This window comes from Pithys albifrons, chromosome 19 (genome assembly GCF_047495875.1).
Source record: "Pithys albifrons albifrons isolate INPA30051 chromosome 19, PitAlb_v1, whole genome shotgun sequence".
NCBI lineage: Eukaryota > Metazoa > Chordata > Aves > Passeriformes > Thamnophilidae > Pithys > Pithys albifrons.
The window spans coordinates 10,320,950-10,346,224 of NC_092476.1; the positions used below are offsets into that span (position 1 = coordinate 10,320,950).

The 25,275-nt window shown below is 52.6% G+C and overlaps 1 protein-coding gene across 1 annotated transcript; it reads right to left on the reverse strand.

Moving 5' to 3' along the window:
• Positions 1–244: 244 nt before the first annotated feature.
• Positions 245–19,229, reverse strand: LOC139680794 (bMERB domain-containing protein 1-like). Its single transcript, XM_071573711.1, has 7 exons — positions 19,160–19,229; positions 12,099–12,219; positions 5,893–5,966; positions 2,256–2,370; positions 2,062–2,135; positions 1,336–1,489; positions 245–318 (listed from the first exon to the last, which is right to left on the reverse strand). Exons 1-6 carry the CDS (start codon positions 19,227–19,229, stop codon positions 1,371–1,373), a joined length of 573 nt encoding a protein of 190 aa, XP_071429812.1. The 3' UTR covers positions 245–318; positions 1,336–1,370.
• Positions 19,230–25,275: the final 6,046 nt, after the last annotated feature.

Here is a 25,275-nt window from a genome sequence, read left to right on the forward strand (position 1 = left end):
TGTTCTCCACACAGGAGCTCCCAGTGCTTTTTTTAACCCTGTGTCCAGGTGAAGGACTGCACTGGTCCCCCAGTCATGGATTCTCCAGTCACTGCTGCACACGCCTTCCAAGCTGAGCTCAGGTGGAATGTGGTGTTTGTTGATGCCATGGAGGATGTGGTGCCACTGCTGTGGTACCAAGGACACGTGTCATCACTCAAACTTGGAGCAGCCTGCTTGGGAAGCCCCTCCGGTGGTGGTGCTGCAGTGGGAAGCATGGACAGTGATGGGAAGTTGGATCTCTCAGAGAAGAGCGGACTGTGGACTCTGACTGGAGACCTGGGCAGGAAAGGCAAGAGGTGGGAAACCATGAGCTGTGACCATGGGATCTTTTAGTGCCTTCCTTCTGCAATGGCCAGGGAGCAAACCCTGCTCTATGGATCACCTAAGGCCAATGAGAGGAACTGCTGGCTCTTAGGCCACTGGCCACAGTGGAAGTCTCCAGTGATATTCAGGATGAGATGTATCCTCCCATAGAGGCTGCAACCCATTGGACCTCCATTACCATCATCTTCCTCTCACACACTGCTTGTCACATGTGGGGTCAATCAGGTACTAGTGCTCTGCTCTGGCCATGCTCATGCCCTCTGGGTGCAACCCAGGAGTGGGAGCAGGTGGGAGCTCAGTGGGTGGGTGGTTTCACCTCCTTGTGCTGACCTGTAAGGTCTGGGCTCAGATTTGTGATGCTGGAGAGCAGGATTTCACTTCAGCTGCAGTAAAGCACATCCTTACAGACAAAACTTCCTCTCACTTGTGATTTGGTTGCCTGTGTCCTCAGGCCACTCTGGCAGGAGCGAGCTCAGCTCAGCAGCTACCACCAGGTCAGCTTTGCTCCCCATCAAGCTGTTTAGGCCTTGCTTGACTTGCCTGCACCCCACAAAAACCAATTTTGGCAGCAAGTGCTGTGGAGCAGAGTCGTGCATAGGCATAAGAGCAGGGAGGCAGAGCTGACCCAGTGGAGATCCAACCCGGTCACTTCAGCCTCCTCCTGGGATGAGGTGGGAAGTCTCTACCAGGCTGCACTGGCAAGAAGCACCTCCCCAAGGGTCTGCAACTCCCTGACACTTCCACAAAGTAACAAAATTTGGAAGGAGTTATGTCCTACATGACTTATGGACAGAAACTGCCTTGTTGCCCCTCGTCAGCCAGAGGACTGTCCTGTGTCATGGACACAGCCTGGCTCTGGGTAATCTCTGTTTCCAAAATACTGGCACATCACTATGCTGTTGAGCCAGGAAGACTCAGCACAAGGAAGCCCCTCTTGCCCAGCCTGGCTTCCCAGATGTGCACACATACCATGATCATGTCCTGTGTAAGGAGCTGGGACTGGTCTACATGATGGAGCAGGTGAAGCCACAGCACTCCTTGAGCAGGGTAAGGCCTGTCTTGGTCATGTACGGTGCTGAGGTTTGCTGTCCCCTGGAAGTCATCTTCTTCTCCTTGACAGGAGCTATGGAAAGAGGAACTGGGGTCTGCCTGGTGACCAGGACACGGTCCCATTGCTGGGCAAGAGCTCCTGCACCCAGGAGGGACATTGCCATGTGTGCTCCCTGGTTGCCCGCAGGGTCCCTGGGCTGGAAATGCCTCCCACCACACTGGGAAGGTGACAGAGGCTCAGGAAAGGGGGTGTTCTGCCATCAGAGCTGTGGGATCCATGCAGGATGTGACCTTAGGTAATGGTGTGATGGAATGTAAAGAGCTGGTTGGAAAGGGTCAGGTGAAGTCCATCAGCTACAAAAGAAAACCAACCCATCCCCATTCTCATAGGACATGGTGACTGGGAAATGTCAGGAGAGAAATGGAAGCACAACATCTGTACCTGTTCAGGACATTTTCACAATGTGATCTCAAGCACCAGCATCCCCCAGCTGCCATTTCCCCACACCCTACCCCAGCAATAGATGGTCTCCAGGTAAACCAGCCCCAGGCAGAGCCATAAAATCTTGGAGACAGAGTGCTTAGGAAAGGGGAGAAACTGCCAGGGAGGTTCAATTCAAGGAATACAACTCAACAACCACCTACTTGTTTTCTGGAGGTAGCTTTTGGAGAGCTTACTTTGCAGGAACTCTGCCATTTCCTTGTCTTCTTCCCTTTCCCTGTGACAAAGAACTTGGTTACTGCTCAGGAGAGGAACAGGAGCATTTGGGAAGGCAGGATACAGATCAGAGGACAGACTGCACTGTCCTCAGTGCAAGGAATAAGTTGCTCTCAGCTACCTGAGCCTCTCAAACTCCACGTCATCCACCAGGAAATCCCGCGTTTCCACCAGCTTGTGTATCTGCTGGACCAGCTCCTCTTCCCTCTGTTTCTCCTCATTGGACTTCTCGTTCTCTGCAGCACAGAGAATATATTTAACACACCAACAGGGGCCATCCCACCCCTGCCAAGGCCAAGCCTGCTCTGCTTCTGCTCAACCCAAGAGCAGATACAAGAGTGGGGGCAAAAGCCAAGCCAAAGAAAGCACCAGGATGGAGGCACGGGCTGCTAAATGAGCAACCACCTCATCCCAAACCACCCTGGCTGGGAGGAGACATGTCTGCTGTCATCCAGCTGTGAAGTTCTAGCTTCTCCCCAAAACTGTCATCAGGCTGAGCACTGCAAGAGGTAGAGAAAGGGCTCCTCGAGCAGGTGACCTCTCGGGTGGGAGATGACTACAGCCCCTTGCCTTCCTGGAGAGTTTGGCTGCCAGTGCCAACAAGCTCAGAGGTGTCAGTCAGATGTTGTCCTTCAGCCAGATGTGTTTACCCCCCACTTCCCATGCCAGCACACCCAACCAGCCCCAGCTTGGCCCTGAGCTGGGTAGAGGTCCAGAGATCTCAGTCCTCCATGTGGCTGAGAAACCAGCCAGGGATTCAGGTGTGCAGAGAATTATCAGCAATGTGCAGGTGCACCTCACACATCTTACATACACAGGCATGAAAAACAAATTTTCTGGTTTTGTAGCCTTATTCGCCTGCTGAACATGGTCCTGGTGATCTCATCATCTACATCTGACCTTCTAAACCCCTGTCACCCCCATTCCCACCCCAGTAACAATGATGGCCACAAGTTTCTGCAAGGCTATTTTGAGTCCATCAGTCTTGGTTGTCACTTGAACCCCTGGACTGACCTACCTTGAATGGGACCTACTCAGGCCACGTATCTTTGGGCAGTGAGTTACTGAAGGTCTGGAAAACTCTCACATCACTATGAAATCCTGTCCTACATAAATTGTTACACAATGGTCAGTGGGATATGTGAGGATTACAGTCATAAGGATAAGGAGTGGGAAATATCACCTTTAGTGGAAACTATGACTGTTTGTGCTGCAGCTATTTAATACCAAGTCTGAATTCAGCATCCAGCTCCAAAAGCAGCCTAGCCCAGAATGGATCAATCTCCAATCTTCCTTCAGCTATATAAAAATACGGCAAAATTCACAGTATGGAGTGAGCCCTGTGGGCTGGGGCTCAGCAGTTCCCTAAACTAAGTATTGATTTGTAGTTTGAAGTCTGCTACAGATCGATTGAGCTGCTGCTGCAGAGCTCCTGGAAGGAGGAAACACTCAGAATCACCCTGTTAGAAACATCCCCAGCAAACAAAGGCTTTTTCTGCCACTGTGGTCTTGTGCAAGGAATGAGCTTCCTGGAAGAAAAAGCTGCTCTGGGCTCAGGGCTGAACCACACCTGCTGATCTTCCACCAGGAACATTTAATGCACAGTCACCTGGCCCTGGGCAGCTCTTACCTGCCTGGTAGAAACAGAAGCACTTCCAAGTGGATGCCACACAAATGGGAAACACCAGGCTGTGCACAAGTACTGGTTTTTTGGAGTTAATCAACAATCTGCATTCCTGGTGGGGCATGTCAGACTTATGTCCCACTGTACAAACACTGCACCTTTTTTCCAGACTTGCTGATGTCAGAGCCCACCCTGACCATGATCTCTGAATTATTAAAGCACTTTGCTCTGGTGAGATTTCAAGCCACAGGTCTGGCTGAGCTCTGAGTAAGCACTGACGTGTTCAAGTCTTTATTGGAACCAAGGACTGCTGTGACACTCTCTCAAGAACAGTGATGTGCAGGATTTTTCCAGTATAGTCTGATCTGAGCCAAGTTAGAAAGGAGACAAAAAGAGCATCCCTGATGTGAGCAGAATTTCTGCTTTCAGCTGAATGTGGGAGTGCTGAAAAGGCAAGAAATAAAAGACCAAAACAGATGAAGGAAAGCTAGACACATTTCTCCATCATCAGAAAAAGGCCAATTTATTTCTGGTCCTCAGCCATGGCTTAGATAAAGTCTTAGTTTAGGTGTTTGAATCAAAAGCCCACATGAGATTTGGGTCTGTTTTGCAAGCAGCTCCTGATTTTATGACTCCCCTCTCTGTCTGAACCTCTCTCTGGATACATCCAGGTTGTATCAAACTAATCAGGACCTGCATGTTAAGCAGCATCTGGGCTCTAACTCTGTGCTGCAGATTCACACAGCACACACAGCACAGTGACACAGTGGCATCAGACAGGCTCAGTATTTGTTGCCACTTGGCTTTGAGGTAACCTCGGGTACAGAACTGATGAGCTGAGGTGGTGCCTGAGGAAACAGACGTGCCCAGCTGGTGCTTTGTCTGCATCGAGGCATCACCCCCTGCTACACATTCACTGGCCTCAGTGAGTGCAGCATCTTAAGAGAGGCATCTGAGGTGCAAATAGCTGAGGTCCAAATCCTGGTGCTTGTGTGGGTACAGATAAGCAGAGATATGGAATCACAGAATCACAGACTATTCTGAGTTGGAAGGGACCCACAAGGATCATCGAGTCCAACTCTTAAGTCAATGGCCCACATGGGGGTTTGAACCCATGACCTTGGCGTTATTACAACCAAGTTTTAACCAACTGAACTCATCTCAGGGTCTATGTCTCCCATCTGCTCCTGAAAACAGTCCTTGCTGAGGGCTGAATGAGGGTGTCAGAGCAGGAGGCAGAGCCTTATGACCAGGACTGGACACAGCCTGTGGGGAAGCCTTTCCTGCTGGGTCTCATTCCAACCTGGAGCTGTTTGGTGGGGGGTTTCATTTGAATACTGAGAGAGTTCCTTTAGAGAAATGAGGTTTGGCTTTTCCTGGGCTGTGAAGGGACAAGGGTGGCTGTAGCTGGTGATGAGACATGAAGGTGAGGGAGGTGACAAAAGCAGCACTTCCTCCCAGCTGAAGTTTTCATACATGTTGCCCTGGCCTGTTTGTCTCTTTTCAACATCCTGAATGGTGGATTCACCTAAATCAGGGTCACCACCAGGTGCCTTTGGCATGCCATCCCCCTAGCACCCATCCCTCCCTGGCAGCAAGCAGAAATCCTTCCCTGGCAGCTGCTGTGCTCTGCCCCACCACTGACACATGTTCTGACATGGCCACAGCAAGAATTTGTGCCTTTTCACATACGTAAGGCCTTTGAAGGCATCTCCCCTCCTATTTCCTCCAAAGGGGCCCCTCGGTGGTATGGTCAGACAATGTGCCCTGCTTGTCCTCTTGACTCATTTGGGATCCTCCCTGGTGCATGTGGCAGGTCCCACCGTGCTGGGATTCCCTGCCACCTCCCTCAGCTCCCCTTCTCCTGTCCCACACCTCAAAGGATTTATTGTTTCTCTCCTTTTCAGTGTCCTCTGCCCTGTAGCCCAAGCCTGGACAAGAACTCCCTGAAAGTACCACCAGCAGCAAAACTCCCAGGGAGAATCTGAGGAGAGACTCAGGGAGCCCCATTTGTGGGTGCAGCATCTGGGACCATCCTGGGGTGGGAGCTGCCCAAAGAGCTTCTTGTCTTTCAGGGGAACCTCTCTGCTGGCTGCAGCAGGGTGCAGTTTTCTGAAGTTCCACCAAGCCTTACCTGGCAGGGCTATGAGTTTTTGAAGCTCCTTTTTCAGCCTGCTGATCTCTTTGCAAAGCTGAATGTCATCCATCCTGCAGAGAGAAGAGGGAAATCACTGAGGGGAGAAGACTGGGAAAGGCTCAAAACCCTCAGAGCAACACCCAACCAATGCTGGAAGTCAATGTACTCAGTGACTGTGGTGGGGAGCACAGATTTATCCGTGTCCCCATGGGAAATGGGATCCCACTTTATCCCAGAGCATTTGTTGGAGCCACTTGGGTTGGGTCACTGGTTGTTGGCAAAAAAAACCCCAACTTTCACTGTCCTAATAAAAATAAATCCTTATTAAAACCTGACACATCCACTGTCTCTCCTTCTCTTCAAAAGTAATTCCCAAACAGCAAAGTCCAAAAAGAAATGGATGCCATATAAGAGGGTCAGCCTTTTTTATCCTGCTTTTCTGTAGAATAAAAGGAAGTTAGAAAAATGAAATATAACAGGAGGAAAATGTGCAAACTTTGCAGGTGTCTCTGAGAAACAAGGAGAAAAGGAGCCTGCTGAAGCCAAAGGCAATGGAAATATCTCTGGCTCAAGCCCCATGACAGCAGCAAGGTGCTGATCAGGATGGGCTCAACTCAAAGGTCACCTGCTGGAGCCAACAGGGGTTGTGTGGTCCTGTCTGAGCTGAGGAAGTTTGGATGTCTCAGGAGCACCACAGACAATCAGCCCCTTACATGGGAACCAGCCTGAGTGCTGCTCAAGTGGCTGGAGAGCAGCCAGGCAGAGGGACCTGGGGGGACTGAGGGACAGGAAGCTCAACAGGAGCCACCAGTGTGCCCAGGTGGCCAAGAAGGCCAATGGGATCCTGGCCTGGATCCAAACTAGCGTGGCCAGCAGGCCCAGGGCAGTGACCCTTCTCCTGGACTCTGCCTTGGGGAGGCCACACCTTGAGTGTTGTGTTCAGTTCTGGGCCCCTCAGTTGAGGCAAGAGATTGAGGGGCTGGAGCGGGGCCAGAGAAGAGCAACGAGGCTGGAGAAGGGACTGGATGTGGCACTGAGTGTCCTCTTAAACACCTCCAGGGACAGAGAATCCACCATGTCTTGATCCAACCCCACTGTGATCACCAGCCCAGGGCACTCTGTGCCCTGGGCTGGTGATCACAGTGGGGTTGGATCAAGGGTTGGTCTTGATAATCTCAGAGGTCTCTTCCAACCAACTGAGAAGAGCAACGAGGCTGGAGAAGGGACTGGAGCACAAGTGCTGTGGGGAGAGGCTGAGGGAGCTGGGGGTGTTTAGCCTGGAGAAGAGGAGGCTCAGAGGTGACCTCAGCACTGTCTGGAAGTGCCTGAAGGGAAGTTCTGGCCAGGTGGGGGTTGGTCTCTTCTCCCAGGCACTCAGCAATAGGACAAGGGGGCACGATGGGCTCAAGCTCTGCCAGGGGAAATTGAAGTTGGAGAGCAGAAAAAAATTCTTTGCAGAGAGAGTGCTCAGGCATTGGAATGGGCTGCCCAGAGAGGGGGTGGATTCCCCATCCCTGGAGGTTTTTCAGCTGAGCTTGGCCGTGGCACTGAGTGCCATGATCTGGTAAAGGGACTGGAGTTGGCCCAAGGGTTGGACTTGATGATCTCTGAGGTCTTTTCCAACCCAATCAATTCTATGATTCTGTGATTCATGGCTTACTGGGGCTGGCAGAGGAACTATCTAATTTATTTACTGATTTCATTTTAAGACTCACATGGCTGTTCCCTCGGCAGACAGAGCTTCTCTGGACACGTGTGCCAGGGCCTCACTGCCCTCACAGGGATTAATTTCTTTCCAGCATCCCATCTAACTCTGCCCTCTGACAATTCGAAGCCGTTTCCCTTGTCCTGTCACTCCAGGCCCTTGGAAATAGTCTCTCTCCATCTTTCCTTCAGGTTCCCTTTGGGTACTGGAAGGCCACAATGAGGTCACCCCACAGCTTCTCTTCTCCAGGCTGAAGAATTCCAACTCTCCCACCCTTTCCTCCCAGCAGAGCTGCTCCATCCTCTGACCATCTTGGTGGGTGCCTTCTCTGGACTGGCTCCAACAGCTCCATGTCCTTCCTGTGCCGGGGATCCCAGGGCATTATTCATGTATACAGAAAATCCATGACTGACTTACAAGCTGGTGACACCCTGCACAGAAGTGCTGCTGGTTCCTTTGGAAATGGGAGTTACTAAAAGCCTTGTCTGCATCCCCAACAATCCTGCTGGTCCTTCCGCTGAGTCACACTGTCCACCCCTTCTGGGATGAGTCATATTTACTGAAGATGCAGCTTTGGCAGCTGAGGACACCAAAAATGTTAATAACAGAAGGGGAAATAAACAATCTCACAAAGAGGAATCATAGAATCATAGAATGGATTGGGTTGGAAAAGACCTCCGAGATCATCAAGTCCAACCCTTGGTCCAACTCCAGGCCCTTTACCAGATCATGGCACTCAGTGCCACGGCCAAGATCAGTTGAAAAACCTCCAGGGATGGGGAATCCACCCCCTCTCTGGGCAGCCCATTCCAATGCCTGAGCACTCTCTCTGCAAAGAAGTTTTTTCTCATCTCCAACTTCAATTTCCCCTGGCAGAGCTTGAGCCCATCGTGCCCCCTTGTCCTATTGCTGAGTGCCTGGGAGAAGAGACCAACCCCCACCTGGCCAGAACTTCCCTTCAGGCACTTCCAGACAGTGCTGAGGTCACCTCTGAGCCTCCTCTGGGCAACCTCTAATCCTGTGAGATGTTGCTGTGGGAGGGGATCAGCTCAGGTGGAGGCAAAGGCATCCTCTTGGCTCTGGCAGATTTTTGCTCCAGTGCACAGTTTTCCTTTGCATTCCACATTGAACAGGACCAGCTTGGGAGCTGCACATGGAGATCAGAGGGGGCTGTTTGTCCTCTTGGGTCCTGTGGTGGCTGAGCCCTGAACTTGTACAAAGAGCACCAGCTCTGCATGGGACACATGGACAACAGGCTGACTGCTGGTGATATACTTATTAAATGGAAAAAAAGCAGTCAAATGAGAGCTGAAAAGTTATGAAATTTAAATTGGAAATGAATTCTGGAAAAAAATTATAATGAGAATAATAAGAAGGCAATAATAAAAATTCTCCTTTCAGTAAAACCTGGGAGGGATTGCAGGGAGAAGCACCCAGAAAGCTGCTGATAGAGCTGGGATTGCTTCTAGCACTGCTGATAACACCATAAGCCACAGCCATGGTGGCCCTGCTCAGCCCCAGGGAGCAGCAGACCAGGACACTGAGGAGTGAGGGTGTGGAGCTGAGTCTCCCACAGGATTCAGACCTTTCCTTTTGCCCTATAAAAGGAGAGAGATCAGGCACTCCATTGTTTTCCAGAGCACAGACATCTCAGAAATGTTGGAACATTTTAGTCTGACATTTCCAACAGAGAGAAAACACTGATTGCTATAGACTGACCAGTTTGTCAGCACATCCAGGGAAATGTCCACCTCCCCAGGCCCTACAGTCCAACCACCCCGAATATCACACTTTTTCTCCATTGGGGAAGAAACAAATCACCTGCAGCCCCAGTTCCCCATCCTTGTAAACCCTGTCCTGCAGAACTGAGGTCTGGGACCACTCTCTTCTCCTCAGCCTTCCCTGCCCTACAGATCCACACTCCTTTCTCCTGCACCCCACAGAGGTGATGCTCGAGTTCCAGCCCTCCAAGAACACCCAGACATGGAATCCTGACACTTCCAAACTCCCAAGGGTTCAGTTTTGCAGCCAAGCCCACCCCAGCGTGTGGTTTCTGGAGGTGACTTCCCTTTGTTTTCCAAGGACAAACCAAAGAAGAAAACAAACAAAGGGATAAGAAAAACCAAGATCTGTGAGCTTTGACAGCACCTGAGAGAATCAGGTACCGGTTGCCATGGAAAGCATTGAAGAACTACACTTTTTATGAATTCCAAGAATCCTTTTCAACTGTGAGTGTGGGGAACTGTGCCTCAAAGAGGCTGCCATTCCAAATCAGAGCCTCTGAGCCCCAGTCCAGCTCACAGCTTCCCCACACACTGCATTTACACAGGGATTTATTTCCAGGCTTTGGTGATCCCTGTGGTGCAGGTGCCACTGAGAAACCAGACATATAAAAAAAAACAACAAACAAACCAGCATATCAAGTGCTATAGCACAGGAAATAGGATCTTTGGCATTATCAGTAAAAAAAAATGCAGGTTTTTGTTGGCCTGGCAGCAGGGGATGTGAGGACTGGGCTGACTACAACAATTCAGTGCCATTAAAAAGCTTAGTCAACCCAAACAATGAATACTAGTCAGTCCTTTTCCTCCCAAACCATAACATCTCCCAGTATACCCAGGAAAATTGTTCTTTATGCCTCCTGCATCTTTCTGTTGCAGCTGGTTAGCTCTGCAGCAACACAGTGACTGTTTGATTGCCTTAAATCTGAAAGGTCTAGACATTTTTAGCCCAAAACTGCTTTGATTATTGAAATGGACCACAGAGAAAATCCCTCGCTCCTCCCTCAGCTGCAAAGGCTGTGCTGGGAGTGGGGATGCAGGATGGAGATGTAGGATGGAGATGCAGGGTGGAGATGTAGGATGGAGATGCAGGGTGGAGATGTAGGATGGAGATGCAGGATGGAGATGTAGGATGGAGATGCAGGACACAGGATGGAGCTGTAAGATGCAGGATGGAGATGCAGGATGCAGGGTGGAGATGCAGGATGGTGAGGTAGGATGCAGGATGGAGATGTAGGATGGAGATGCAGGATGGAGATGTAGGATGGAGATGCAGGACACAGGATGGAGCTGTAAGATGCAGGATGGAGATGCAGGATGCAGGGTGGAGCTGTAGGATGCAGGATGGAGATGCAGGATGCAGGGTGGAGATGCAGGGTGGAGAAGCAGGATGCAGGGTGGAGATGCAGGGTGGAGATGCAGGATGCAGGGTGGAGATGCAGGATGGTGAGGTAGGATGCAGGATGGAGATGTAGGATGGAGATGCAGGGTGGAGATGTAGGATGGAGATGCAGGACACAGGATGGAGCTGTAAGATGCAGGATGGAGATGCAGGATGCAGGATGGAGATGCAGGATGCAGGGTGGAGATGCAGGATGGTGAGGTAGGATGCAGGATGGAGATGTAGGATGGAGATGCAGGATGGAGATGTAGGATGGAGATGCAGGACACAGGATGGAGCTGTAGGATGCAGGATGGAGATGCAGGATGCAGGGTGGAGCTGTAGGATGCAGGATGGAGATGCAGGATGCAGGGTGGAGATGCAGGGTGGAGAAGCAGGATGCAGGGTGGAGATGCAGGATGGTGAGGTAGGATGCAGGATGGAGATGTAGGATGGAGATGCAGGATGGAGATGTAGGATGGAGATGCAGGACACAGGATGGAGCTGTAAGATGCAGGATGGAGATGTAGGATGCAGGATGGAGATGTAGGATGCAGGATGGAGATGTAGGACACAGGATGGAGCTGTAGGATGCAGGATGGAGATGCAGGACGCAGGGTGGAGATGCAGGATGCAGGGTGGAGATGCAGGATGGTGAGGTAGGATGCAGGATGGAGATGTAGGATGCAGGATGGAGATGCAGGGTGGAGATGTAGTATGCAGGATGGAGATGCAGGATGCAGGATGGAGATGCAGGATGCAGGATGCAGGATGCAGGGTGGCACCAGACACAGATGCTCATCCAACCCTGCTGTGTCCTGGTGACCCCAGGGGATGGAGAAGGAAAGTTAGGAGGATGTGCAATGCTTCAATCTGGGAGAACAAACTGTGCTTATGTGGCTGTTCAGCAGCTGCAGATCTTCATGCTGGGGCAAAGCCACATTTCCAGAGAGCAGCAACAAACCACCAAACCTCAGGTTCCTTCCCAATCCCAGCCTAAGAGCCTCACACTAAGGAGGAGTATGGACCCACTGGGAACACGGAGTTCTAGTATTTGACTATGGAAACATTTATGGTTAAACCCACGTGATAAACAGAATTAGGCTGGCTCAGACCTTCCCAGCATCAGTGGCAGCTTTATAACAGGGAGCCATCCAAGCCCCTTCTGAGGCCAAGGCCAGAGCAGTGGGAGAGGCTGCACTTCCAGGTGGAAAACACAGTGGAAAGCAGGCTCAGCTCTGCCCACCCCGGGAATGATCTGTGTCTGACTGGGCAAGGAAAATGCTGTGATGACCCTGGGAATGGGGCAGAGCACAGGAGGAGGGCAGGTACTCACATGTAGCGGAGCTCTGACTCCCTCCTCACCAGGATCTCCCTGATCCTCTCGATTTTGAAGAGCTCTCCTTCAATGTCATCAATGGTGGTGGTGGAGTCGGCCATGGAAATGATCTCATCCTCTGTGAGTGAAACAGGAGCCATGTTAGTCAGCAGGAGATGTCAGATGGGTGCTGAGCCAACAGGGACCACAGGGTCTTGAAGTCTTAGAAACCAGCATCACCTCCTCTGCTTTGTCTGGCTTTGCACACCCTGCTCAACCCACTGCTGTGCCAGGCTCTGTGCTGCTGAGAAAGACCCGAATTTTCATGGTCTCCCCAACTCTGAACAGCAGGAGGCCAAGGGAGCCAAAAGTTCCTGGAAGGAAGGACAGGAATGTCTCTTTTTCCAGACCCAGGGAAGCCTTAAATTTCTCAGCACAGAGACATGAGCCTGTGTGTGTGTACCCTTCTCCACCACATGCCAGGAACAAATTCTGGACTCACATAACACAGAGCTAAGGAATGATGGACATGAAATTCATTCAGCTGCTCCCCTTCCATGACGGGCTGGCTAAAGTCCCCCCATCCTTCCCAGTTCACCAGGAGAAGAGCCCTCATGGTACCCAACAGGTCAGTCCAGCTTCCATGACCTCTGGAGTGCTGAGACATCACCTCTGTAACACACACACACACACACACACACACACACACACACACACACACACACACACACACACACACACACCCCCTGGGGAAAGTGAGGCAGGGAAAGGGGATGTCACTTGCTCAGGGCAAGAGTTAAGAAATTCAAAGCAAAGTGCAGGAAAAAAGGGCTGCAATTTGTAGTTTAGAAGGATGGAGAGGATGAAAGACCAGCAACCCCCATCCATGGCTCTGATCACCAGCTCTGCCTCTCCCTGCCAAGGACTTACACACAGATGTTCCACTGGTTGGCACCAGGTTGTCCCATGAATTTACACATGGGTGCTGTGTGGATTCATATGCCTGAGTGCCTGTGCATCCCACAGTGACACCCAGACCAGGTTATGGGAATATCTCCCAGGTCAGCTGTCACCTCCCAGCCTGGTCTGTGTCTCAGGGTTTGTTATCAGTGATGGGCAGCAGCACATTCATCACACACAGGTTAACCCAGGTCTCCTGGGATGTGCTACTGCAAAGCCAGGCTGTGAGAAAACATTCAGAATAACAGACAAGGGACAAATTCTGCTTCCTTTGAATCTTCACAGGGCACATTTTGCCCTCCTGCAGTCTTGGGACTTGCCCTGTGCAGAGAAAGGGGAGAGCACAGCCATGCACCAGCTCTGGGAACAGGATTTTCCAGGCAGCTGATGTTTGGGAGTAGGAGGTCTAACTGTGTGACCTGGGCATTCCAAACAGGCCCCAGGCCAGTGCTAAGGGTCACAGGGCAGTAAGACACCAGCATTAAGGCACAAGACCAAACACTCTTCAGTCACTGATCCTCTACCTGTCATGTAAAACTGCTTGGGAAATCATTCCCAGAGTGACTTATTTCCAAGGCTACCAGCAGAGAAGGTTTATTGTCAAAATACGACTGTTTTGGGTCAGTGTGAGTGGTTTGGAGAATAGTTTTCTGCTGTTTCTGGCTTAGAAACTCATGAGGATTTCTTGGAGATTATGTCCCTCTTCCCTGGTCACAAAGGTCAAGTTCAGCCAAAGCCAGCGTGTGAATCCTCCATCGCTCTCCATTCTAATGGGCCCCTGGCTTGGACAGAGTGTGGGTGTAAAGTAAGAGATGGAGGTATCCTCCAAAATGTCACAGCAGTGAAAAGAATTCAAAAGGTTGACTTGGAGGCAAGAACGCTAAAAATGCTACAAAGCAAATATTGGCTGTGCTTCCAGAGCATAGGGCCTGAAAAAAAGGCAAAATCCTCTTTTTGTTCCCAGGCTTTATCATCACCTCTGGCTTCCCTCCCCGGGGTCACTGCCAGCACAGCCTGTACCACTGGGAGGATTTATCTCTCCTCAGACTAGAGATACTGCATTTTTCTCTCTGGTATGCAAAGGAGAAGAGAAAGAAGAGCATCCAACTATTTATGAGAAAAGTACTCCTAGCTAGGAAAGGCTTCCTAAGTGAAAAATGAGTTCTGGCTTCCTGTCACAAATTCTTCTGGAAAGGGTACCTGTCCTTATGGTGGGGCTGGATGCACTGCCCTCCATCAGCTCTTCCTCAAAGACTCTGCTACAAACGAGCACAAACCCCCTCCCTTCACCTTGTTTCCACAGGCCTGATGTGGGTTGCTAAGGGACCGGCCTGTGGTTGCTACAGGATGAGGATGTGGTTGCTAGGGGACCAGAGTGCAGTTGCTAGGGGACCAGGATGCTGAGGTTGCTTGTCCTGAGCATCCTGATGCTCTGTCACCCCAGAGCTCCTCTTGCCTGGGATATTTTGCTGCACCTACACCCAGCACTGCTGAGCAGCAGGGGACTGGCAGCAGGGACGGGTGACAGGGACTGCCAGGCATGCAGGTAACACATGTGAAGGTGCAGATGGCACAGCTGCCACGTGCCTGTAGGCAGCCACTCCCTGGGGTTGTACTTCAGCCCAGCTCTAGACCTGCCAGGGAAAAGCTGCATTGCTCTGTGTCACTTCTGTGACCAGGCTGAGCTTAAAAGGGTAATGTTTGTACTTACAGATGTGCCAGTAAACACAGACATGATTTACTGCATCCTCCATGAGCCAAGGACAAAGCTAACCAGCCCCAGGAGCACGGGGGTGGGTCTGGGGGAGGGGGGCTGTCACTTCTGGCCTGCCTGAGTGGGTGAATAACCCAGAACATCTTTGATCAATGCTGGCAGAATCATTCATCTGAGGTTATCAGCCAGCTGTTTCCCGGGGGAGGAGTGTGAGGGTTTGAAACAGCTGTCAGAAGCTCTTCTTCTCCCTTCTCATCCCAGAATCTCATTAACAGAACTATCCTAGATGGGAAAGGTGAATCCTCACCTGTGTGTGTGAAGGGAGGAGATGACAGGACTGGAGGGCAGGAGGTGACAGTGCTGGGTAGGAAGGAGGTGGGAGGACTGGGATGGGAGGAGGTGGCAGGGCTGGGCTGGGAGGAGGTGGCAGGGCTGGGTAGGAAGGGGGTGGCAGAGCTGGGCTGGGAGGAGGTGACAGTGCTGGTTTGGGAGGTGACAGTGCTTGGATGGGAGGAGGTGACAGTGCTGGGTTGAGAGGAGGTGGCAGGACTGGGATGGGAGGAGGTGGCAGGGCTGGGCTGGGAGGAGGTGGCAGGGCTGGGCTGGGAGGGGGTGGCAGAGCTGGGCTGGGAGGAGGTGGCAGGGCTGGGCTGGGAGGGGGTGGCAGAGCTGGGCTGGGAGGTGGTGACAGTGCTGGGAGGGCAGGAGGTGGCAGTGCTGGGATGGGAGAAGGTGGCAGGACTGGGATGGGAGGTGACAGTGCTGGGATGGGAGGAGGTGGCAGTGGTGGGTAAGAAGGGGGTGGCAGGACTGGGCTGGGAGGAGGTGGCAGTGCTGGGCTGGGAGGTGACAGTGCTGGGATGGGAGGAGGTGACAGTGCTGGGATGGGAGGAGGTGACAGTGCTGGGATGGGAGGAGGTGACAGTGCTGGGATGGGAGGAGGTGACAGTGCTGGGATGGGAGGAGGTGACAGTGCTGGGATGGGAGGAGGTGACAGTGCTGGGATGGGAGGAGGTGGCAGGGCTGAGTTGTTTCCCCTGTCTGCAGCAGGACGGTGGGATGTAATTCCAGCCCAGAGGCACTGCCCACAAGAGCCAGAAAACTCCTGGCTCTGCTCAGGGTGGGTTTCCCATCAAAGCCAGGGACCACAGTGTGGCTGGGACCACCCTGCTCTCACACACTCCTCCAAAAGTCGTCTTTCTGCAGGACAGTTCCCAGCAGCCTCCTGTTGCAGGTCAGGAGTGTCCTGTGAAATGGGGACAGTGGGCAGGTCTACCTGGCACAGCAGAGCAGGGGCTGCAGGACTCGAGCTGGAAGGTCTCAGCCCTCAGCTGTGCCTTCATGGCTGTGGCTGGGTCATGGCATCTGCACCCCTCAGACATTCCAGGGAACTGCTCACCAAAGCAGTAAGTCTTGGATGAGAAGCCCTGGAAATACTGTTATATGCCTGGAACTGCTTAATCCAGGGCAGAAGCAAAAGGAAGGCAGTGCCAGGAGAATGTTCTTGCAAAATAAAGCCCAAGAACCCTGGAGGGGAGTGCCTGGACAAGGGGACACAGAGCTACACCTCTGCACCATAACCATCCACCAAAACCATCCATAAGAAACCAGTGAAACCATACAGGTGACTGACAGGCAGCTGATATGATGAAAAGATAAATTTGTTGATGGAGATTCCTTCCATCTGCCCTGGACCACAGGTCATCATGTCAAGATCTGAACATCTGAGTGAGGACAGGGGATGGAGCACAGAACGGAGGAGGAGAGGCTGACAGCAGGAGGCTGAAGGCTGTTCAGGCACTGAAATAGGGATCAGAGAGGTTGTCAGATCTCCATCTTTGGTCCAAGATAATTCCAGGACAAGGCTATGAGCAACCTGATCTACCAAGTCTGCTTTGAGCAACAGGTTGAACTCAGTATCTCCAGAGGTCTCTTCCAATCCAATTTCCATTTTGATTCCATGTAATGAGATTGGTGACAACTGATTGGGATGTGCATGAATCTTCCCTGCTGGCTCAAGAGAAGTTTTCTCTAGGCAGATAAGGAGTGATGTTGAGTTCCTGAACATCAGCATTGCAGGCTGGAAGACCAGAGTTGTTCTGAGGCACTGGTGGAACCAAAGGGCAGTGTGTGACGGCAGCCTCTGTGATGGCAGCCATACATCCAGCAAACAAACCCTGAGGGATTAAATCCCAGCACATCCTGCAAGCAGAGAGCTGGGGAAAAGATCTCACTGGAGATGGCCTTGCCAAAGCTGAGAATGGGTTTCTCACACCAGGTTTTTCCTTCTGCCCAAGGCAGGATGTTTAGTAAAGCTGTGATCAGTCTCCCAGTCTGAGTCTCCCTTTGAGGGTGGAGAGGGATGACCCCCATGAGTGGTCATGATGCCCAGGGGTCCCTTTGGTCCCACAGCTGCACACACAGTACCATGGCCACACACGGATCAACCCCATGCTGCCTGAGCTGGAAGACTCCCCAGCTGGCACCATTTCAACCTGGCAAACCAGGGAGAGGGAAAAATCTTTGAAACTTGGAGGTGATGCTCTAATTATCACACATGACCCAGGGAGGGGGCCTCCCTTAATGAGGAGTATAATAGCCAGAGACTTCCACTCCATATGGCTTTGGTGAAAACATTTAGACAGCCAGCAGCAAGCTGAGATGAGTCACAGCAACAACCAGCTCAGGGCTGAGTTTCAAGCAATTTGCTTCATAATTAAAGTTGGACGACCGATTGACAGTCCCCTGTGGAGGGGGTCAGAGCTCTACACAGGGGGTCCATCCCAAGAAGCCTTTAACTCAGCCCTGTGCTTCCCTGTGCTCCAGGAAGCAGCACGGGGAGGGGACAATCACCCTGTCAAAAGCAGCCCTTGCTCCACAAGCTTGATAATGAGAGTGATGATGACCCACTGCCCAGCTCTGGACAGCCTGGTCAGAGGGGGTGCTCTGCCCTCCACCCACACTTCCTGACGGGACAGACACGAGCCTGCAGGTCTGTCAATGGATAGCCTAGCATGCCAGTCCTTGAGGACAAGACCATGGAGAAATCACAGCTACTGGCAGCCTGCAAACAATGGCACTGCTTCCCTGCCAGCATCCTCTCTAGGAAATCAGGAAGATTTTCCCACTGCAACCAGGGCAGGTTTGTCTGGCTGTGTTTGTGCAGCCCCTGGCACAGCCAGCACCAGTGGGGCCCCATTAGACAGGTGTAAAAAGGACCAGAGTTCACAGGTGGGGTACCTTGGAAGGACTTAGGGGGTATTACTAAAGTATAACCCCTGTGCAACACCCCACTGTTGTAGGTACCTCCCCAGGGTCACCTCCTGAGCACAAGCAGGGTGAGAGTCTGTGTGTCCTCAGAGCAAACAGCAGAGCAGCATTCAAGAAGCAGACACTGACTGTTGCCATGTTCTCACCCATCACAAGGGCCCCCAGCACCACCAGTCTCTGGACCACCCCGAGAGCACCCAGCTTCTGGGGCAGAGGATCCAGGTGATGGAAGTGCTCAGATCCCCCAAGGGCAGGGTTTCCAACAGACACTTCCCCAACTGTGAAGGTTTGGGGAGGATACTGTGCTGAAAGGCACAAAGTAGAACTAAAACTTCAGATCACCGAGGAGCTGAGCAGTTTTGTGGGCAACACACACACACACACCCCTGTCAAACAGGAGTTTGTTCCGTCCCTCCTACCCTGCCTTTCCACCTTCCTGTACCTGACCCTCTGGGTGCAAGGGGCTAAAGGGTAGCAGGAAGGAATAGGGAAGGGGAGAGGTCGCAGAGATGGCACAGCAGAGGAACTGCAGGCGCGTCTCCTGCTCAGGATGTTGCTCACAGCCCAGCACTGCGACCCTTCCTCCCACCGCAAGGTCAGTGACTCTGCCCCGGGCAATCCCCTTGGCTGGCATCCCACCCTCTTCTCAGCCCGTGTCGTACTGGAAGAACAGATCACCGAGGGGGGAAAGCAGGGAAGGGCAGGGCGGGCATCCCAGTCTCCCGATCACAGCCATTCCCACAGCCGGGCACGGCAGCTCAGCGGCTCCGTGTCTGCCCGGGCAGCAGCAGCGGGATGGCAGGGTGCGACCCTCCAGCCACCCCTCTTCTCACCCAGCCCCTTCTCTCCGTCCTTTCTCTCCTCTAACCACCCCTTCCTTCCCTCCATCCCATCCATCCATCCATCCATCCATCCATGCGTCTCCTCCCGCCCCACTCCCGAGGGCCGCGGGGCTCCGGGAATGCCGGTAGCAGTTCGGGGAGCATCCGCTCCCCGGTGCTCCGTTTGGTGGATGAAGCAGCCTGTTCCCCGCCGGTTCCCAGGGCTCGAGTGCCCGGAGAGTCCCGGAGCCACCGGGGGCGGGGGAAGTTCGGCTCCAGCCGTGCCCCTCCCGTCCCGGTCCCGCTGCGCTCACCTGGCCCCGCGGGCGGCCACCGGGTGGATTCCATGGATCCGTACCGGGGAGAGGTCCGGCTCCCCTCCATCCACAGCACAGCCCTCTGTGCTCCTCCGTGGCGGGGGCTCCAGCCGCTCCCGCCGCTCCCCTCCTGCTGCTCCCACCGCTCCGCTCCCGCCGATCCCACCGCTCCGCTCCCGCCGATCCCACCGCTCCGCTCCGCTCCACTGGGGCGGGGGCACCCGCCCGCCGCTCCCGCCGCCCCGCGCTCTCCGCCGGCAGCCCCCGCGCCCCGCCCGCTCCCCCCGGCCCCCGCAGCCTCACCCGGCAGATCCCCCGGGGCTCGTCCCCACTCAAACCCAGACCGGCTGCTTCGCACTCCCTCGACCCTCCCAAAAACCGCAGCGCGAGCAGCACGGGCAGTGACAGCGGCCCCGCGGGTGGGGGTCCCGGGGGCCTGCCGGCGGCACCCGCCTCGCTCCGGGTGCTGAAGGTGACCAGGGGGACAACAGGGGTGCTGAGGGGGAACACGGCACTGAATAGCACCCCTAAAGCTACTGCGAGGCACTGAAGTAATTTTCCCTGCGGAAAAACACCAACAGCAAGTGTTTGAAGAACGTTCCAAGGTACGTGTTGGTTTGGAATCCAAAGGCTGGCTGGTAGCACGTTGACAAACCCACCTCATCAAGGATCTTGGTGATCTCCTCTGTCCAGCCAAGGTTTCCTGCGGGACACAGCAATGACCAGTCCCACCGTCCCGAAGCTTGTCCCTCCAAACTGGTGCAGGGAAGGCGGGGATGGGGAGTGCATTGTAAACCCTCCTGCTCGCAGGATCTTATGATCAGCAGAAGCACTTACTCTGCTGAGGATTCACACTCACAGAGTCACAAACCTCACCACCACTTTCCACAAAATACATGGAGGGACACATTTCTCTGCTAGGATGTGCCTGCAGGTGACACTGATGTCCCCCTGGAGCAAGAGCAGAGATCTTGCATGGCTTGGTCAAGAGCACAGGTGCAAGACAAGGGGGAGCCTGGGCTCAGGGACACCCCACTGAGGTGAGGGGGCTCACGGTCAGTGCTGCACAAAATCACAGGGCTGGAGAGCAGCAGTGACAGCAGCAGTGGAGACGTGAGGGCCAGGGGAGCAGCTGTGGGTTCTGTCCTCTCACTCTGCCCCCAGCTGTCCCCTGCTCAGCTGGCAACCAACTGCTGCAAGTCAGTAGTCAATGCAATAAAATCAGCCATGGGGGAGCAAAACAGGCACAGCAACACAAGGGAGGGGTGTGGGAGAGCAGCCCCTACACAGAGCACCAGCAGCATCCTCACCTCACCAGCTGCCCCCTCCCCACTGAAACCCACTGCTGAGCTCACCTGTATGAAATGTACCTACTGGAATGGACATAAATCTGAGCAAAATCTTGGAATTCCCATCTCCAAAAGCCAGGCAGGGGCTCCTGACTTTGGATCCAGTTTAGTGATTTAAACCAGAACACATGCAAGGGAGTTGGTGCTTCGTTTTTGAGGATAACTGTGGCATGCAATAACAGAACAAGAATTAAGTCTTGTAAAAACAGGGGATAAAAACAGGATATGGAAGCTGCTGCTCTGAGTTAGAAATGCAGCAGCAATCAGTGAACTCTGGGCAGCCACAGGAGCACCTGGCTCCAGAAATCCTCTGAAAACACAGGATCACTGCTTGGATGGGAACAGCACAAAGCCACGAGGCCACAGAGTTGGGCTGTGACAGACCCCAGAGCTGAAATAATGATCCTTGAAAAACAGAGTTTCAGTATTGTTTGGAAATGCCCTGAGTTTGTAAGGCACTGCACTGTGCTTTCAGCTCCCAGCTGGACAGGAGAAGGCCAGCTGAGGGACACAGCTCTGGGATTGTTTGGTTTGGTTGTTTTCATGTGAAGTGGAAGGATAGTCATGAAGTGGCTGTTTCTCAGCTCATTAAATGATGAGCATCCACCATCTCTAGAACTATGATCTCAGGTCTAGAGTGACTCACCTTGTTTTGGTTGCTCCCCAGTGCACAGAAAATGAACCTGTAAATTATAGTAATCAGTTTTGAATATTCTGCAGAATGACTTTTGCCAAGAGCAGCCAGATCTGCTGTGGGCTGCAACTTGACTTTAACACATTCAATACACTCACTATATTCCTAATAAAAGCATGGGACTAAATCAAACAGTCCAGTGTCACACACAGAATTATGATCCAATTAGCACATGCCATTTGTTCTGCTGTATGGAATGGAATCATTTTGCAGAGGTAAATCCATTTTGCAGAGGTAAATACAAATTGGGTGCAGCCACATCATACAGGAACCATGTCCTCCTTGCCAACAGGCTTTTTCCTTTACCCAGGTATGTTCTGTGTCATTGAATTCTGAGGCTGAGAACGGGCCTTGAGGTGACTCACATTGGTGCAAATATTCTCTGTGTACAGTCCCTTCTGCAGAAAGCACCTGTGTGTGTTACAGGGTTACAATCAGAGCCCCAGCCAGTACCATGCACAGTAATCAATCTCCCTCTTGAAGTTCTCGACAGCAAACAGCAGATACCACTCAGAACATATTGTGAGTCTTCAAAAATGCTTCCAAGATGACACTTGCACCCTCAGATGCATCTTGGTGACATCATCATCATGGCCAGGCTTGGCGAACGAAGATTTGAGAAGGGCACTACCCACACTTGCTGCAAGCTGCTGGTGGCTAAAAAGGCCGATACGGGATAGGCAGGTCCGGTCACAGAAGGCACAGGGGAACGTCTCCCTGGGTGACATTGGCAAGGAACGGTTCTGTCTGCGCTGTCTTTTCTCCTCCAGACTGACTCTCTGTGCATTCTCAAAGGAAGCAGCAGCGTCATGAATGGTGTGTCTCCATGAATCCCGATTGGAGGCCAGAGTGGACCATTGGTGGCAGTCAATATGGCCAAGGCTGAGCTGTTGTTTCAGGGAGTCCTTGTATCTCTTCTTCGGAGCTCCTCTCTTGTGGCAGCTGGTGGTGAGTTCACCACAGAGCACAATCTTGGGGAGGCAGTGGGTGATCCTCCATCCTGGAGACGTGCCCTGGGCGGTGGGTGATCCTCCATCCTGGAGACGTGCCCTGGGCGGTGGGTGATCCTCCATCCTGGAGACGTGCCCTGGGCGGTGGGTGATCCTCCATCCTGGAGACGTGCCCTGGGCGGTGGGTGATCCTCCATCCTGGAGACGTGCCCTGGGCGGTGGGTGATCCTCCATCCTGGAGACGTGCCCTGGGCGGTGGGTGATCCTCCATCCTGGAGACGTGCCCTGCCCAGCACAGCTGCGTTCTCACCAGCATGGCCTCCATACTGCTGACCCTGCCTGCTCAGAACAGACACATTGGTCATGTAATCAGACCAGTGGATGTTTAGGATTGAACGGAGGCAGCGCTGATGGAAGCGTTCAAGAAGCCGCAGGTGGTGGCGGTAGATGACCCAGGATTCAGACCCATCTAAAAGAGTAGACAGCACAATGGCTCTGTAGACACTGATCTTTGTACTTTTCTTCAGGTGTTTATTGGACCAGACTCTTTTATGGAGTTTTCTGAAGGCCCTGTGTGCCTTTGCCAGCCTGTTGTCTGTCTCTTTGCCAATCTTATTGTCTGAGGAAATGACACTTCCCAGACAGGTGAACTGCTGGACTGACTTAAGCTCTGAATTGCCTGTGGTGATGTGAGGATGATGGAAGACTCCTTGAGGTGCAGGTTGGTAGAGAATTTCCATCTTCTTCAGGCTGACTTCCAGCCCCAAAAGCTCAGCAGCCTCTGCAAAGCAGGATGTGAAGCGCTGCAGAGCTGCTTCTGTGTGAGCAACGAGGGCGGCACCGTCAGCAAAAAGCAGCTCTGGACAAGATGATCTTGGTGACAGATACCTTAAGAATAATACCTGTGGTCCCAAGGACCTGAATGCCTGTTCTTATGGAGGGATGTAGAAGTCAGAATAACTAGTTCAGAGAATTAACTAAGTTTATTTTGCTTAAGATTTGTCAAAAAATCAGGTTTGTGGGTTTCAATTCATGCTTTGAATTAAAGGTATTTCAGCAGGGGATTATGTTTCCTGGCTCACAATTCCTTTTACCAACAACACCACCCCGTGTTTACACAAGCCTTGTGCTTTCAGTGCTGTAACTACCTCCAAAGGTCTGACCTTTCAACCTGACTGGAGGCAGAAATGTTTTCACATTTTCAAAAACAAAGTCATGTCACCAACAACTTCCCTGTCTGCTGTACTGGAGCAGGGGGTGGGCCATGATAAGATAACTAAGTTCTTTGTTCCTTGATTTCCTCAAGTAAGACTTCTCAGTATATCAAAAGTGAATTATAAAGGTGTCTCACAGTCACCTCTGCATTTGGGGTCACAGTAGAAAATAAAAAAAAAGCCAATGGCCAAAAAAAACAGGGGGAAAACATGTAGAGCAAAAGTTATCTGTTCCCTGAGAAATGCACAGTGCAAATCAGCAGAGACTCCCTTACATTTGCTCCCTCCTGATAAATAAAATCAGAGAATCACAGAATGGTTTGAGTGGGAAGGGACACTAAAGATCATCCCATTCCACCCCCTGCCATGGGCAGGAACACCTCCCACCAGCCCAGGTTGCTCCAAGCCCTGTCCAGCCTTGGACACTCCCAGGGCTGGGGCAGTCACAGCTTCTCTGGGCACCTGTGCCAGGGCCTGCCCACCCTCACAGAGAAGGATTTATTCCTAATATCCAACTTAACTCTACTCTCTGTCAGTAGGAAGCCATTCCCCCTTGTCCTGTCGCTCCAGGCCCTTGGAAATAGTCTTTCTCCATCTTTCTTGTAGCTCCCTTCAGGTCCTGGAAGGCCACAATGAGGTCACCCTGAAGATTCTCTTCTCCAAGCTGAACAATCCCAACTCTCTCAGCCTTTCCTCCCAGCAGAGCTGCTCCATCCTCTGACTATCTTGGTGGCCTCCTGTGGACTGGCTCCAACAGCTCCGTGTCCTTTCCGTCCTTTGCTCCATCCTCTGACTATCTTGGTGGCCTCCTGTGGACTGGCTCCAACAGCTCCATGTCCTTTCCGTCCTTTGCTCCATCCTCTGACTATCTTGGTGGCCTCCTGTGGACTGGCTCCAACAGCTCCATGTCCTTTCCGTCCTTTGCTCCATCCTCTGACTATCTTGGTGGCCTCCTGTGGACTGGCTCCAACAGCTCCATGTCCTTTCCGTCCTTTGCTCCATCCTCTGACTATCTTGGTGGCCTCCTGTGGACTGGCTCCAACAGCTCCATGTCCTTTCCGTCCTTTGCTCCATCCTCTGACTATCTTGGTGGCCTCCTGTGGACTGGCTCCAACAGCTCCATGTCCTTTCCGTCCTTTGCTCCATCCTCTGACTATCTTGGTGGCCTCCTGTGGACTGGCTCCAACAGCTCCATGTCCTTTCCGTCCTTTGCTCCATCCTCTGACTATCTTGGTGGCCTCCTGTGGACTGGCTCCAACAGCTCCATGTCCTTTCCGTCCTTTGCTCCATCCTCTGACTATCTTGGTGGCCTCCTGTGGACTGGCTCCAACAGCTCCATGTCCTTTCCGTCCTTTGCTCCATCCTCTGACTATCTTGGTGGCCTCCTGTGGACTGGCTCCAACAGCTCCATGTCCTTTCCGTCCTTTGCTCCATCCTCTGACTATCTTGGTGGCCTCCTGTGGACTGGCTCCAACAGCTCCATGTCCTTTCCGTCCTTTGCTCCATCCTCTGACTATCTTGGTGGCCTCCTGTGGACTGGCTCCAACAGCTCCATGTCCTTTCCGTCCTTTGCTCCATCCTCTGACTATCTTGGTGGCCTCCTGTGGACTGGCTCCAACAGCTCCATGTCCTTTCCGTCCTTTGCTCCATCCTCTGACTATCTTGGTGGCCTCCTGTGGACTGGCTCCAACAGCTCCATGTCCTTTCCGTCCTTTGCTCCATCCTCTGACTATCTTGGTGGCCTCCTGTGGACTGGCTCCAACAGCTCCATGTCCTTTCCGTCCTTTGCTCCATCCTCTGACTATCTTGGTGGCCTCCTGTGGACTGGCTCCAACAGCTCCATGTCCTTTCCGTCCTTTGCTCCATCCTCTGACTATCTTGGTGGCCTCCTGTGGACTGGCTCCAA